This window comes from Temnothorax curvispinosus, unplaced genomic scaffold, assembly GCF_003070985.1.
Source record: "Temnothorax curvispinosus isolate PA1 unplaced genomic scaffold, ASM307098v1 QBEX01014331.1, whole genome shotgun sequence".
Taxonomy (NCBI): domain Eukaryota; kingdom Metazoa; phylum Arthropoda; class Insecta; order Hymenoptera; family Formicidae; genus Temnothorax; species Temnothorax curvispinosus.
Genome location: NW_020224111.1, coordinates 77618 through 95064, shown reverse-complemented (window position 1 = coordinate 95064; position 17447 = coordinate 77618). Strand labels below are relative to the sequence as shown.

The 17447-nt window shown below is 33.4% G+C and overlaps 2 protein-coding genes across 7 annotated transcripts; one reads left to right on the top strand and one right to left on the bottom strand.

Moving 5' to 3' along the window:
* Positions 1-251: 251 nt before the first annotated feature.
* LOC112464605 (myotubularin-related protein 2) lies at positions 252-4659 on the top strand. 6 transcript variants are annotated; one of them, XM_025031714.1, is made up of 10 exons: positions 252-338; positions 1193-1393; positions 1490-1591; positions 1924-2376; positions 2458-2923; positions 2988-3163; positions 3556-3663; positions 3804-3988; positions 4059-4263; positions 4350-4659. In XM_025031714.1, the coding sequence occupies exons 2-10, from the start codon at positions 1268-1270 to the stop codon at positions 4500-4502; spliced, it is 1974 nt and encodes a 657-aa protein (XP_024887482.1). In that variant the 5' UTR covers positions 252-338; positions 1193-1267; the 3' UTR covers positions 4503-4659. The 6 variants fall into 6 exon arrangements, with proteins under 6 accessions (XP_024887482.1, XP_024887481.1, XP_024887480.1 ...); XM_025031713.1 differs by having other exon boundaries at positions 260-338; positions 1168-1393; positions 2476-2923; XM_025031712.1 differs by having other exon boundaries at positions 260-338; positions 1168-1393.
* A 98-nt stretch (positions 4660-4757) lies between these two features.
* Positions 4758-11704, bottom strand: LOC112464604 (nose resistant to fluoxetine protein 6-like). Its single transcript, XM_025031711.1, has 13 exons — positions 11081-11704; positions 8899-9143; positions 8186-8379; positions 7941-8041; positions 7343-7567; positions 7034-7247; positions 6665-6830; positions 6482-6561; positions 6295-6390; positions 6098-6227; positions 5444-5618; positions 5102-5244; positions 4758-5026 (listed from the first exon to the last, which is right to left on the bottom strand). The coding sequence occupies exons 1-13, from the start codon at positions 11295-11297 to the stop codon at positions 4868-4870; spliced, it is 2145 nt and encodes a 714-aa protein (XP_024887479.1). The 5' UTR covers positions 11298-11704; the 3' UTR covers positions 4758-4867.
* Between the last annotated feature and the right edge of the window lie 5743 nt (positions 11705-17447).

Genomic DNA, 17447 nt, shown 5'->3' with positions numbered 1-17447 from the left:
TATTACACTTTTATATTAAGTTAAATGCCGAAATTAGCTTGGCAGTCTTGGCACTCAAAAAGTGTTAACAATAAGACGTTTGACGGTAAGCGTGAAGAATCGAGAGGAGGAGGCCAAACTAACATGTGGAGGAGTTTTCAAAACGTTTTCTTCGTAGCGGTAAGCCATCAGCCATCCTCCTGGAACAGGTGCACGATGCACGTGGAGCCGAGGAGAGGAGGGTGGCGTCACCTGTCGACGATCGCGTGCGTGCAAGATGGCCGCGTCTGTCAAAAGTATGTTGCACTGACAGGAGCGAACGCCACGGGATACATTGCATAAATACAAAGTGAAAACAGGTTCGTATCCGACGCGTCGGCACGAGCCTCGATGCGGCTGGAATTTTTGCATGTCTCCGAGGATAATAAAGCCAACTGTGCGCGTCTCTGGGCGTGGCACGGCATGATTCGCTCTTCCATGGCAATTCCGGTCGTATCCTACTCTTAAATTCTTTTCTCGTCGTAAGTTTTCTGTGAAAGTAATGTGCGATGTTTACATCGCGCTCCGAGAATCCGGTCGTTGGCTTATTAATTTGGATTATTTCATGCTTATATGTGTTATCACCGAGCGCTGCGAACTTCGTGAGGTTATGTTACAGAGACCGAAGTCGAGAGCGCATACTAGCATTTGAATATTACACTCTGTTTATACTATACATATATTTCTTATGTGACTTTGGCATGGTTTAGTATCCGAAGCATATTCGGGCAATATTTATTATCAAATATATTTAGAAATATGCGGATGCCCTGTCTGATTTAATATTCAGAGAACGCGTTGTTATCGAGTTGAACTCATAAATCAATTCCGCTGTAGATAATTACTGAATCACTAAGTCTGAGAAACTGGTAGTATTACTCACAGTAATCTAATTATTTTATCTATTGCAATAAAATGAATATTAATGAAAGGCAAGAATATATAACGTTACAATTTATTGTAATGTTTTTGATACAAATTCAGTTTGTTAGGTTGTTGAAAATGGAACTTATTTATGAATCAACCCAATATTTTGATATATTAACTCAAAGTCTTTGAGATTAAGTGTCGGTTTGAACATCATTAACTATTTACGAACTTTTTAAATTAATCGTCACATATCTTACATTTATAATTGTTTATGTACAGATGGTTTATGTTTATACGATCACAGATAATAGTAAATGAAGCTGAAAATAAGGATGTTGCAACGAAAGTGAAGAAATTTGGGACTGTCTTTAATACAAGTATGGAAAAAAGAGGCAGTGCGGAACTCCTAGGGCCAGAACAAAGCAATTCGAAGAATGCCAGTTCAGATTCTCTCAACTCAGACAGCAAGAGCAGTTCGCTTAACTCGAAAATGGGTCAGGAATCGGTATGAAGCAGAGCTTATTTGATTAAGATTGTGATTGGTAACCCAGCATGTTACTGTACATTGAAATATCTTGAGTAAATCTATAAATTTCTTTAGGAGAGTTGGGAAAAAGCTTCAAAAAGTTTTTCTTCAAGCTCCACTTCAACTGATAATAACATAGTCTCTGCTCTAGAGGCTAAAAAAGATAATCAAGTAAAAGTGAGTTTGTAGCAAATGCTTAAGCATAGCAGTTTTTATTTTTGTTTACACACAATTGTGACACTTTTCGTTGGTACAAATATTTCAATGATAGTCAATAGATATTAAAATATGCATTTTTGTTGAAATACCATGTATTTCTGTTGTGTAAAACATTTTCCTATTATTTCACTTTTACTTTTGCAACACGTTTACTGCTAACGTTTACTGTTGCCGTTTATTCTGTTGAAGTTGTAGAAAACAGGAAAACTTTCTTTTTATCACAAAATTTATCATTACACAATATTTTTACTGGTTATTTATACCGGCATTTATACTGCTATTTTGATTAGAATTTGACTGGAGGAGATACGGGACCACCGCTGCTGAATGGAGAACGGGTGCAAGGCATTGCGCACGAAGTTACCTATTTGTGTCCTTATTCGGGACCTGCCAGAGGGATCCTTAGTGTTACGAACTACAAGCTTCATTTTCGTAGTATAGATCGAGAAACACCTTACGTTGTTGAAGTGCCGTTGGGGGTCGTTAGCCGGATTGAAAAAGTCGGCGGCGCATCGAGCAGAGGAGAAAATTCTTATGGTATCGAGGTGTTTTGTAAGGATATGAGGAATCTCAGATTTGCTCATAAGCAGGAGAACCATTCCAGACGAGATGTATTCGAAAAACTACAACAGTATTCTTTTCCATTATCTCACAAGTTACCTCTCTTTGCCTTTGAATACTCTGAAACTTTTTCTGAAAATGGTTGGAACGTTTACGAACCTATTGCAGAATTAAAGAGGATGGTATGTATCTCAAGAAACATATTTTAAAACTCAAAAGTACTTTAAGAAACATTATGATGACTTGTTTAAAACTTGATTTAGCTTTTCGTTAATTTTCAGGGTGTAAATAACGATATGTGGAAAATATCCAAAATCAATGACACATATTCGTTATGCGACAGTTATCCAGCTGTCTGGGCGGTACCTGCCGCAGCGATCGACGAGGATCTTCAAGCGTCCGCATCTTTTAGGAGTAGAGGCAGACTTCCGGTCCTCTCATGGATTCATCCTGAAAGCCAAGCGACGATAACTCGTTGCGCTCAGCCGTTAGTAGGCGTCGGAGGCAAACGAAGTCGCGAGGACGAGAGGTATGTCCAGCTGATAATGGACGCTAACGCACAAAGTCATAAACTCTTTATTATGGACGCGCGGCCGATGCCAAACGCGATAGCGAACAAAGCGAAAGGCGGTGGATACGAAAGCGAAGACGCTTATCAGAATGCGGAATTGGTCTTTCTCGATATTCACAATATACATGTTATGAGAGAAAGTCTCAGGAAGTTAAAAGGTATCGAATTTGTGGTATTTACTAATATAAAGTTTTCTTTTAGTCTATATATACTTTGTTTCAGAATTATGTTTTCCCACAATTGACGAGGCTCGCTGGCTATCAGGCATAGAATCAACGATGTGGCTTAAGCATATCAAATGTGTTCTCGCTGGGGCTGTAAGAATTGTGGACAAAGTCGAAAATCACAAGACTTCAGTTCTAGTTCACTGTTCCGACGGTTGGGACCGAACAGCACAGGTAAATGGCACTTAATTCTAATTGATTAATTTTATTATTAAGAAGCTTTTCTATCCTGATTGTTTTGATAAAGAAATGTGTTTTTGAGAATGGATTGAATGAAAAATATATTTTTTATTGCGTATTTAGATTGAAAATTTTTCTTTACTCTCTATAACTTTTTATAAAATTATATAAATAAACATATTTTTAACATTCAAATTTTAAAATTTATTCTTAAAAATACATTTTCTTAACGAACATTCCAGCTGGAAAAATTCAATAAATTGTAACGATGCAAATCATCTGTATTGCTCGATTTTGACCAGTACAGTACCGACAAGTATATACGGACCGAAAGACGAAACATTACAATATTTTTTACATGTATACAACGTTATTGTCTTTTTTAGCTTACAGCTCTCGCAATGTTAATGTTAGATCCGTACTATAGAACAGTCAAGGGATTTGAGGTTCTAGTAGAAAAAGAGTGGCTTAGCTTCGGACATAAATTTCAACAGGTACATCAAATTTTCTTTAAGTTTCTACGATGTTTTGTATTATTAATGATAAGAGAAATAGAACCGTTACGATACACAATCAAATTTTTGTTTTATATTATTGTTATATTTGTTATAATTAAAAATAGTTTTTTTTTTAGAGGATAGGCCACGGTGATGAACACCACAGCGATGCAGATAGATCGCCGGTATTTTTACAATTTATCGATTGCGTTTGGCAAATAATGCGGCAGTTCCCTAATGCTTTCGAATTCAACGAACATTTTTTAATTACTATTCTCGATCATCTTTACTCTTGCAGATTTGGAACGTTCTTGTTCAGCAGGTACTTATTTGTATGGGCAATTTGGTTTACATTTCTGTGTACACGAGTTATTATATAATAAAATTTACAGCGAACGCGAGAGAGTGCAGGAGCAAGTGAAGCAAAGAACAGTCTCCCTCTGGTCGTATACCAATAGTCAATTACCTCTTTATCTCAATCCTCTTTACCGGTCCGGTACAAACTATCAACTCATCCTAATGCCAGTTGCTAGTATGCGGTACATCAAACCGTGGAAAAGTCTGTATTGTAGATGGAATCCCAGTATGCGGCAACAGGTATGTGAAAATATCTAATAAGATTGTCACGTTAAATAGTTTATGAGTATTTTCGTCGATAAATACCTGTTTTTGTCTGCTTCAAGGATCCTGTTTATCAAAGAACAAGGGAGCTTCTAGTCTTGAAAGAGCAGCTTGAAAAGCAGCTGGAGGAAGGTAGACGCGAACAGGCCTCACGTGCGAATCGATCCGTTACCTCGCCGGCGCCACCCAGAATACATTCCCCAGTTCATATATAGCGGGGAACTTTGATCGTCTGATAATTTGTAGTTTTGTAAATGAGCTGTAAACTCTTGATCTACTCTTTCGAGCCAGATACAAGATATTTTGACTGAATTCTGCTGGTGGATGCTATGTATAATATGCCCACTTGATAAAAACGAATCTAGATTCGTGCGCATTCTTGCGTTTCAATGAATTAACCGCACATGAAACATTCCTTCCGCATAATTAAATCGCAAATTATATCCAGCTTATCTCCAAATTTCATCAAAATCTAATACGGTTTCGCACAAATGGTACATAAAAGAATATAAAAGCAAAAATCGATTTTGTTTCATTCGGTTTTAATAACAATTACAATATTGCAGTGTTTTCATCGCAATCACGTGTGCGAAATTATAATCTTATGTTTTTTATATTTTTTCCTGCTGCGAGACTGGATGAACGACCGGGTTAGTAAGGTATACGGTGATTCTGCCATTAAGGACAATACATATGCACAGATGTAACTAATCATCACGTGTCCCATGACCATGGCGCTCTAAAAACGAAAATTGTGACAATAAGCGTATTTTTTTCGGTCGATGTCGGAATTTTGGAATGTTCGTGTACTTACTATGGACAGAAACTCTAAATGAGCGGATGTTTCATTATGCAAGCGAATCGAACTTATGATAAAAGGATTTAAAAGGTAAGCACAGTACGTGAGTCTGCTAAGAGGAATCCAGATTTTGCATGTTAATAGTTCCTTAACGATGCCTGTAATAAAGTCAAGCGTTTGATAACAAGAATAATTTTTTTTTTTCTAAAATATAACATTATTTCTATTTGTTTTGCTATTACAAAAATACTTTTAAAAAGAGATTAAATAGAATGTAAGTTACGAATAGTGTATTATATTTTATTTTACGTTGATATGATATAATATTTATCTATATATTCTATAAAATTAACTAACCTCCGTGCTTAGTAGAGCACACTATTACAATCCATGCTATACCTATAGCCCAAACTGTTCTGCTTAATGCAACGTAAATAGCAGTAGACAGAACGGATATCTGTCGCTTGTAAAGGCCGAATAATACGAAAATTTTACAAACGCTACCGAGGCTCCAGTATATAATTAAAGCGTTCTGAAATTTATATTTAAAATGTTATAGCATATTAAAAATAATTTGAATTTGAATTAAATAATTCTTTTATATATTTACATGATTTTCTGTTACTTGTGATTTCTCATTGTAGCCGTATTAAATTATAAAACGCGAAATATCGTATTTTAACTTACAAGTGATCAATTAGCACACACAAATAGCAAAAACTTTTTTGACAGAATTATTAAGTAATAACAAGCAAATAAAACCTTGCTTGTAGATATAGGTGTGTGATTAAGTAAATTGGTTATTTTTAACGAAGCTATTTTTTTATAGAAATTATTCTAGCATTGTTAATTTATGATAGACATTTTAAATCCACGTTTTAAATCATTAGAAATGACAATTTTTAATTGACATCTCCAAATATTACACAGTAGTCTACGTATTTCATTGCTCCAACGATTGCTTACGTTTTTATCCAATTCTCTTAGCTAAAAGTACAAGTAATACTTTACCCTTGTCAAGACTATTTTTTTGTTTAGTCTTGTTATAATGTAACCTGTGATCATTCCAATAATATAAGGACCAATTCGGAGCCATGGTGGATAGTATAAGACATCTATAAGTCTGTACTGTTCGTCCAAGCTGTAATAACACAAAGGACGCTCATTTATCTAATTAATCTCACGATCAATAAGATGATGTAACTTACGTCGGGACATATTCGTAAATGTATGAGATATAGCCGCTTAGCGTAATCGAGCCTATTAGAAGTGCACTTAACAAAGCAACAGCCGTGTAAAAATATCTGAAAAAAAATTCGTAGCTTATATTTACTTTTTCAGATATATGCGCGAGAATTGTGTAACATTCCGTTCGTCAATGATCGTTTAACTTACACAGTCGACAGAATTAAGAGCGCCAGACCGATTGTAAAGAATTGCATATCGCTGGCTAGGTACCAACTCCAGGTCATGCACTACAAGGAAATAGAAATTTCAATAGGTAATTCAGGATAAGGAATCTCTCACACTCTTTTCGAGCGTGTCAAATTGATATTGTAATTAAATTGACGTTTGTACCATCGAATTATGACCAAACAGATTATTTATGTATAAGAGATTCCTCCACCAATATTTCGGGCAAATTTCGTGCGATCTCTCCTCAATGTAGAATTGCGAGGTCTTGTCGTACCAAGTCGTGTTCAATTGCAATATTCCTATCATCATCATGTAAGGCGGTGTCAATCTTAAAACGAATTTTTAGAATTAACTTTAATAAACGTGAAAAGGGCATTCGCACACACTATTGTCTAGCTTGCCGTTGAATTGAACTTTTTAAATCGTATTCTCTTATTCCGCTCATTAGTGTACCCAGTGATGCTGTCGCGCTAACTGACAGCGTCGTCTTTGTTCATTGTCCGCGCGAATCAAGATAACGGAGAAACGTACCGGATAAATCTTCTCATCATGCCGTAAAAGAACTCCTTTAACATCTCCCTCCAATTAATCGGCTTATTTTGTTCTATGTCCGTTTTATTCTTCAGATATAAGTAGGCCAATAAAAATCCGCTTAAAAAAAAAAAGGTATCGACCGATATGGTCGCGTTGCTTATCACTTGAATGGGGATACCCTCAGCGAATCTCAAAGCCCACACTTTATTGTCTACGTACATAAAACGATATTACGTGCATGCAAATTTATAGTTACGCCAGTATTACGTAAATAATTCTAAAATTTTTGTGTTTTGAGACACTTACCGAAATATTCCCACGTGTAAAATATGGTGTGGGCTATGATTATCCAAATCATGCTCAGAAACCGTAAACCATGAATTACGGGTATCGCGTCGGCGTCCAATTCCGTGCGAAATATTATTTTCGTATTTGTGTAAATAGAGAAACACATTAGTACGTTTCCGAATCTATTTTTCTCACGTGGATCCGACGAATCTGTCATTTCCATCTCCTCGGCCGCGTTTTTTCCTAAATCACAACTCAGAATCTTTAGCATCTACATTGACGTAAAAATCACGAAAGATACTCGTCGACAGAGATAATTAAATATTGAAAAATAAATTAAATATTTGTTCCTAAAACACATAGGAACGAATAATACATAATAAGAGATAAGGGAGGGAAAAATATCTTTTTGTGGAATTTTATTAAAGTAATATTTACTTAAAATTGGTTAAATAATTTCAATGCGCAGAGCATGAAATTATTTCTTTTAGAATACGGTGAAAGATCACAATATAATATACGTCGATATACTTCGACAGTAAACTATATCAACACTATATATTTATATATAGTCTACTGTCGAAGATGCTTAAGAAGCTTTAGACAATATACTTACTAACGGCAATTTTACTCTTTGCTTTTAAATATTTTTGATATATGAATATATCGTATATTGTGCCGCTTATCATCATGGTAAAGGTAAGCACTAAAACAACACTGAAATCATAAAATTAAAATTAATATGTGCAAGTATCTCTTCCATTGCTTCCTCAGGCTTTTGGAAGGTACATGAGAATTTTACGTATATGATTGCTTTAACTATAATGTTAATTTTTGTTGTTTTTGCGTTTTTTGACGTACCATATGAAAAGCATCCCACCACTCAGTAGCCATTGATGATCGTCCTTCAAGTCTTTTACCTGGATCAGGCTGAGATCCAAGGAATAAAGATCATTGATTAAGAGAATTCTGTCACGAAATATTGTTTCCAAAATGAAGCTTACATTATTCACGGAGCAGGACGCGGGTAAGCAGAGGCCGAGTGTAATAAGATCCTAAAAACAACCTGTTATGTAGCATATGTTTATCTTAATATCAGGCACAACGCCAACGATCGTTAATATTTGCATATTTTTTATAATCTTACGTTAAAAAATTTGAACATTTGTCCATCAGCGAGATTTCGTCAAAAAAGATCACACACGTTCTCGAAAAAGTCTATTTTGCATGCGTATGCCAATTTTATTGTAACTTCCTTTTTTAATAATTTATTATATGCCATATATGTATATGACTAACAAGTTGCGTTTAACGTGTTTAGGCCCAATAATGTTTTTAATAACGTTAGCAACAAAATAATTTTAATTTCCTCGCATTAATTTTAAAGCAATAAGATTTATCTAGATTGTAATATACATATATGCAAGAAATATAGAAAGATGCAAGAAATGTGCGATTTAGGATCGGTTAACATATATTATTGCTGCACAACTTGACTTAAAATGAAAATTGAAAAGTCTACGGTGATCTGAGACGCGATATATTCTAATTAATTAATCTCACGAAGAACTTACTTCGTTTTTTACACCACCGTGGTATTGAAGAGTACCGTTGTGTCTGAGATGAGCAACGAAGTAATTCAATTCGAAAGGAGGGATTTCATCCCGTGGATCGCGATAGCGCGTGTTATTTAATATAACCCGCTTTGCGATCTCGAAGGGAGTCGTGTTTATTATATCGATGCACTGACTACGACTGCCTAGCCAAAAATTATTTCCATAAAGGAAACCCGATTTCGGGCCGCCGCTAGAATCCAATGCTTGAGAAGATAAAAATACACAATTAAATTGTTATTCACGCAAAAATATTGAATAGCATTTCTCATTCAATCTTGGTTAATCACTGAGACTTAATTGCTTAATTGCTTTATTAATTGCTGAAGTCAGGATCGATAATTGCGAAAGACAACTTTTAGATATCTTTGTTCAGATTTCTCCATGTTTTTTAACGCCTTAATTTAATCATGTCGCGATTTGCTTTATTGTAGTTTCAATTATTATTACGTAACATAATTATATAATCCCGATGTGTTATTATTATTATGCACTTCACAAAAGGAAAACTATTAAGAACAATGAGATATCGTAATTGAATTTATTGCTTGAAATTAAAGAATTATTTTACTTAGTCAATTCACAATTCTACATAAGGATACACTTAAATTATATACCGCATATATATAATTTACAAAATCCTTTAATTGCTAATTGTATATTTTTGTTAATTAAAGTAATACTAATTACGAGAAGAATGACATTTTTATCAATGTTTCGTGATTTGTTTGTATTTAACTTTCATTCAAATCGCTTTTGTTATAAATAAACATGATAGCATTGAAAAATATTCGGAACTCGAGCCACGCACGAAGATGTGTATTGGATATACGTTGTGTACCTAAGAGAGTGTGTATACTCTTTATGACGTACAGCTATATAACGTGTGTTCTCTTATAACGTTAAAGGCACACCGCGATACGCGGAGCGTGCTAGAATCCGCGAGATACAAGATCCTCGAAATGAAATGAGAGAAAATCGTGCGATGTTGACCGCGTAACAGACGCTTTTCCCTTGCACATGCGGCTGAGAAACTTGTTCCTTGTGTAACACGGAAGAAAGTTGATTCGGTTAAGTGTTCTAAACTCTAAACGAAAGTTACGCGTATACGACACAATCGCGGCGGTAATAAATGTTGCATAATGTGTGTATAAACGAATTACGTTCGGAATGCAGCTCACACGCCCCGAACCAGCTTGTTCTTTAATCGAGAGGAAAAAGAACATTAGACGAGTGATGTAATAAGCGCCACTTTTCAAGCTTGTAATTTTAATAATAAACGATCTACCTTATTGCGTCATATTTTAAGCCTGCATTTTAAGGAAGCTGAAGAATGACAGCGCAAAAAGGTCGCATAAAACGTAGGTTTTTGTATCGACTCTATTCATAGTCGGATCTCATTTCAAGACCGTCTTAAGTAATATTTTAAGATGCTAATACGGCTCTGTGATTGGTTAATGATATCTTAATATTGTACTTAAGACGATCTTAAATATAAGAACTGACTATGAATACTGGCCTATATAAGGCCCAGTTTTGATCAAATTCTTTATCTCTTTCTAACTATCTCTTTGTAACCTCTGGAAAGAGACGAAGAGTGAGTTTAATCGAAGGTTGCAGTTAATCGACGTTGGTGAAACTATCTAAATGATAATTTAAAAACCCATTTAAAATCATCCCGGAAGTGGATCATCTTTTTGCTGAGCCCATTCGAACTCGATCAATTGAATTTATCGCTTGAAATTAAAGAATTAGTTTACTTAGTTAATTCACATTCTACGGGGATGCATGAATTATATACCGTATATAATTTACGAAATCTTTAATTATGATGTCTCTGAGGATTAAATCAATAGCTTTATAGATATGAAACACTGAAATAATTTGACTTTTTATTGTTATAGATACCTTTATTTATAGATGCACTTTTATAAACGTCGCGAGAAAAATTAATTACGATTTAATTACTTTAATCTCTCAATTATTTTACAAACGAAGAAACGAGCCACGAAACTCTTAACTCAGTCACGCAATTCAACAACACGCAAAGAAACAATTCAATATAAAACAAACGTGAGAGATTATTTTAGCTTTTCAGACTGATTTATCGATACGATTATGATTAAGAATGGATTTTACTCACTCTTTAAGCCCCATAGTATTCGTTGATCGACAGCGTTTTGAAAATATCGTAGTTCTATCCCACATGTCGCCGAACCGAGAAGATTGGCTCTCGTGGCGATAGCATAAGCGGGCAGTAAATGGATACCGTTTTCGTTAGATCCGTGAAATTGTGCAGATACGCAGAATAACACGGCGAAATTGCAGATGTAGAAACAAAAAAGCCGCTGACGCGACATAATGCATGTTTTAGCACTCGACAGTCACAGTCACAGTCACTTTTGTTTCCTCGTTATTATTCTAAATTGTGGCGAATACCGATACCGAATCGTGAAATCAATTTCGGAGATACGACGGAGTGAAACTGAGTTTTGCTCGTGTAACAAATTTCGTTAATGTGCAGATCTAAGATTATTCTCTTCGCAGAGATAAAGGGGCCACGTTTAGCCCGACGAATCGTATTAAAGAAAGCTCTGTTTATTAACTTCGTCCGCGCAAACGTTAAAGTTTTGTCAGCGGATATTTTTTGATTTGCACAGTGGAGATTAATATTGGTCAGCCAGATTCGACGATCGCGACCAGACTGGTCTATATAGGGAGAAGTTAATGGTGGATTTGCAGTGGAAAGCGAAACGTCCTCCCCGTCAACTTTTTCGATGTCGTTACGGAGCCCCACCACGTTATTGTGTACATTTGATCATTGAGTATGCTCTGGGATCCGACGAATATCCATCCAATCTTAAAAATGGCATGTTAACTGAGTGAATTTTATTTGTACCGAAGAATTGAGGCCTCTTTTCCGCGATGCTGATTGGTTATCTCGAATTTTGCATCGCGGCGTGTTTCACTCGTATCGCTTCTGTTTATAATGAAAAAGCTAAATGGCGCGCGCTTGTAATGTTCCAGTAATGTATAAAGAATCGTATAAGAAAATAATCTTATAAAAAGGCAATAAAATGTGAATTTATAAATTTTTATATAGTCTGTGCGAAATTAGAAATTATCTTTAAAATTGTATTTTCTTCTTCTGTTTTGACCTGTCTGTTTGAATTTTCACAAATTACAAATTTTTCCACCAGTTAAGTAGTAAATCCCGCAGTTGAAAAACACAAAAAATAAATTCTCTTTTATTTTTCATCCAGGATTTAGTTATAAACTGTCAATATGTCAAGAATAGAAATAAACAAAAGCGTATCTAATATTTTAAATACTGAAAAAAGAATGATTAGATTGACAATTTATCTAAGAACATAGAGACCTGGAATATATTAGGAAAATGTCACATTTAAAATAGAAGTGAACTTCGTGCATAATATTGTACATATATTTCAGTTTACTTTTAAAAAAATTTTGTAAACCCGAAAAATGTCAGATAGAATGCATAATTAAACCATTTTTTAGAAATCTTTCCGGTAATTATTAATTTTTTCTTAACATTTTTACGTCCTTTTTCTTTGGCTCATGAGGAACGACAATCTGTAATTTTAATGGGATTTTATCAAAATTACTCTAACCGGAATAACTTCCTCAAGAGATAATTAATAGGTTGGCGCAAGAATAATGTTGGTTTTTGTATTTTTGAATTTTAGCACTGTACTTTTTGATAAAGGTTTTATTTAACCATGTTTATGTTACACGCCATGTCAAAGCGCAAACTTCGCTCTGTTTATTCATAACCCTGATTATATTATTGATGCCAATTTGTGGGCAATTTAGACTACTGAAACAGAGATGGAAAATAAGCAAATTCGAGTAATTTTTTTATATGAGTTCAAGCTAGGCCGTAAAACAGCAGAAACGATTCGAATTATCAATGCCGCATTTGGCGAAGGAACTGTCAACGAATGCATGGTGCAACGTTGGTCCAAAAAATTTTGTAACAAAAATTAGAGCCTATGAAGATGAGACCCTTGAAGATAAAGAGGGTCGAGAACGGCCTCCAGCCATATATTTTATATTATTGGAATAAATAAATTTGTATCTCGTAGGCAAAAATGTATAGATTTTAAAAGTTGTTATTTCGACTGATTAAGTTTATCCTGAGTTTAGATATGTGCATTTAAGTTAAAAGTTAAAAACCAACATTATATATTTTTGCACCAACCTAATACAATAAGCATACAGGTGAAGAAAATATTGATCGCGAACAATTGAATTAGAAAATTTGCAGAAAGTTTCCAATTTGAAATCTAATCTAAGTTATTCCGAAATAAATTCTCCAGGAGACAATTAATTATTATGAGCATGTGGGAAAGAAGTATTCAGACAGGAACAATTGAACCGAGAAATTTTCGAAAAAATGGCAATTTTTAATTTAAAATTTAATCCAATTGTAAGTTATTCTTCAGATAACCCTCTACGAGATAATCATGACGAATATATAAGCATCAAGAAAAGAAAAAAGTTTCGGGTTGTGAGTAATTGCCTTCTTTCGCTTGCATGCTTATTATCGTAATTACTTCCTGGAATTACCTGAGGGATAACTTAGAATGAATTAGAGATTCTAATTAGAAAATCTCCATTTTCCGAGACTTTCAATTACTTACACTCTGACATTTTACTTTTATTTGTATATCTGCTCCTCATAATTATCTCTTAGGAGATTCACTTACATTCGCAAAATGTTTATATATACTTACGTAAAATTTTAAACCTCATTTTTTATAATCGATAGAAATGGACACTGAAATGCTGAGGCTAAATTAATAATATTTTCATATTGATTTCTGTCGAAAACAATTTAATTAATTATGTCTCTCTATCTGTACTTTGGCTTTCGCTATAAGCTCATTATTATTTTCAAATGATCCAAGAATAATTTATATTGAATCTATATAATTTTAGTCGAAATACTTTTGCTACTTATAAATACTTTTGCTACTTATAAATCTGTCTCTTACTCATATTTCCTAGCACTTTCTGCATCTAAAAACAAATAGAATATGTATTCAGACATCGGAGAGGAAAAGAACCAAAAACTGAAGTACATATACAACAAGAAATACAACCAACAACTAAAAATGCAAATAAAACAAATAAACTTATGTTACATCAGGAACTATATTATACCATCCAATTAAAAATTAACCGAGATTAAAGATTAACAAAATACATTACCCTCCATAAGTTTGGAAACACTCTATAAAATGCAATATACAGAAAATAGTATACATGTATACATAATAGTACATATGTTATCCAACAGGCTTTTAAAATAAAGAATTTCCATTAATTTTTACATTCCTCAAAGTAACCACACCTTTTGCTTTAATGACTGTCTTGCATATTCTCGGCATACGGTGGATCAACTTTTGGAGTTCAGTCGGGATACGTTTCCATTCTTGCTGGAAAACTTCCCAAAGGTGCACCTGTGACTTGTCATTCGCTGTTCAACAAATTTAACTCCGAGCACTTCGGTGTCGCGAAATAACCATCCGACATATTTTCGGCATGTACAAGTGTTGCAAGTGTCCCAGGTGAAAATATATATGATTATTTGAACATCTTACGATATATTCATACCAAAAATCTGCACAGATCGCTGCCGTGCGACTATTTATCTGTAAATAGTCGCACGTACGGCATCTGTCATAGAGTGTTTCCAAACTTATGGAGGGTAGTGTACAAGAATATAAAGAGCAAAAGAAATAATAAATGCACTCACTTATATGTGCGATGTTACATTATTCATATAAAATGCCATTGCTTAACATATAAGCAATAATGACATTGAGAAGTTCACTGACAGATACGTAATGAAGCATGTATAGCTAACTGGTTTATACATAATATGTAATACATAATACGATAACGACATGTTATATGATTTATATGTATAAATAGATCCGGCCAAATTAGAAAATAGTACATTTTAAATAAACATTTGTCGGAGTTTTGAACAGCCTGATTTATTGAGTTGATCTTATTGAGTTGTTAAAGATTAATCAGGCAAAGTGAAATGCAAAAAATTGAAATAAGAGCACAGACGTAATTAATAGGATACATAATACTCGTTTATATGCTCCACTCACATACGTCTCTATATACATATACGTAAAACTTCGGTAATAAAAATTCCAAGTCAAGGAAAAAATCAAGTTTTATTTAAGAAATTAGTCGCCTTTAAAATTTCTTGAAAACGATGATATCTACGACATAACTCACGTAAGAATCATGTTTCCCTCTTCAAACCAAACAACTTTCATCTAAACTATTTTTGAAATTAATTTAATAATGATAATTAGAGGCTTAGAATATAAAAATATTCGAATTAAATAAGAGCCAAACTTGATGTGCAGTCGATAAAATTTATTTTACAAAATAGTCAGAAGATATATACGCCGCGTACGTTTCGACTCTTTTTGGGGTCATCTTCAGCGCATTGTCTATCAGCACATCAAGTTCAGCTCTTATTGCCTAATTTAATTCGAATATAATTAAATATGTATTGATTAAATACGTATTTTTTATATTTAATGTTATTCTTGCAATTCTCTATATTAAGTGGATATAAATACACATATATATCGTATATATACATATATATAACATTAACATAATGTTTTTTAAATCATGTTTAACTGCAATAATTAAATTATTTATATTAAACCAATTAATAATTTTTAAAATAAGTAATTTACCTGACAATGAAGATTAATTTTATTCCTTATCCACTCATTATTAATTTTCAAATAAGTAATAATTCATTTTTTACAAATTATTAGTTATTTTAATAATAAAGAATTTATTTTTACTATACAAATTTTTACGTAATTAGAAATTTTTCTCTGACAAATTACCTTTTTTTTTGTAATGCGTAATTCACTTTTATTTAAGTATTATTAATTTTTACGTAATTAATAATTTTTTGTGACTAATTACTAATTTGCTAATTCAATAAAATTTTAGGTAAATATATGTATGTATTACGGCACTCTCTCTGATTTCTTTTCAAATATGTATTTTGAGTAGTAAAAAATATTCTCAAAAGGAAAATTGTCGTTTCGTTTGTTTATAATGGTGCAGGAAGCCATCCTCATCGTTGCCGATCTCAAACTTGGATTGAATAATCCATGAGAAATTACAGAAGGTTGATATCACTGACAACGCTACTGTGTATATAATTCTTCGAAGACTGAGGGAACTGAATAAAATATCTTACATAACAAATAAATAGAATCATTTCCGGTATATAAGTAATTTATTGTGTTAAGAAACGATAATTTGCATTTCCACGTGCAAACAATTATTATTTTTGCGTCGTTATTTTATAACGACGCAAAAATAATAATTGTTTGGTTTTCATTTTGAACAATTATTATTTACATTTCCAAGAATTGCGTCTATTAAATAAGTTATAAGCTGTTAAATAAGCTATAATATGTCTTATTAGTCCAAGTGATCTAAATCTCGCTTTTATTAAATACAATTTTTTATAATCTGTGAATGAATTAAATAACAGCGTTATAAAATCATTAATTTAATAACGTACAAAAAATCGATTGGAAATGCTAGTGGAAATCTGATAATAAAAACTGGCATGTGTATTATATTTGCAAATTTATTCAAAACTAGCATGGATTTAGAGGTGTCTGTGAAGTTAGCATATCATTTTCCAGCAGATCAAAAATAAAAGGCAGTTCTTGTCGCATGCAGTCGAGTTCTATAGTTCCTGATACTTTTTAGTAATAGTTCTAGTGATTTTACCCAAAAAACAGTCGATCGAAAAAATGATCTGCTAACTTCCCGTAGCAGATCATTTTCTAGCAAATCAAAAATAAAAAAGAGTTCTTGTCGCATGCAGTCGAGTTCTATAGTTCTTGATACTTTTTAATAATAGTTCTGTTGATTTTGCCAAAAAAAATCCATTGAAAAAATTATCTGCTAATTTTCCAAAATCTCGGAGTTCCGGTTTATTTAAAATATTTTTCGAATAGTTCTGAGCATACTGAAGCATTTTCTAAAAAGTTCCCGACATCAGCAATGTTGTACGATTGTTTAAAAAATTAATACCGCTCGAAAACAGAGTATTTAGAGAGAATAGGGTGATATGCTGTACGAAATGTCGCAGTTCCGGTTTATCTAAAATATTTCTCGAATAGTTCTGAACATACTAAAGCATTTTCTAAAAAGTTGCCGACCTTGGCAATGTTGTATGATTGTTTAAAAATTGTAATACCGTTCGAAAACCGAGTATTTAGAGAGAATAGGGTGATATGCTGTACGAAATGTCGCAGTTCCGGTTTATCTAAAATATTTTTCGAATAGTTCTGAACATACTAAAGCATTTTCTAAAGAGTTCCCGATCCTGGCAATGTTGTATGATTGTTTAAAAAATGTAATATTGTTCGAAAACCGAGTATTTAGAGAGAATAGGGTAATATGCTGTA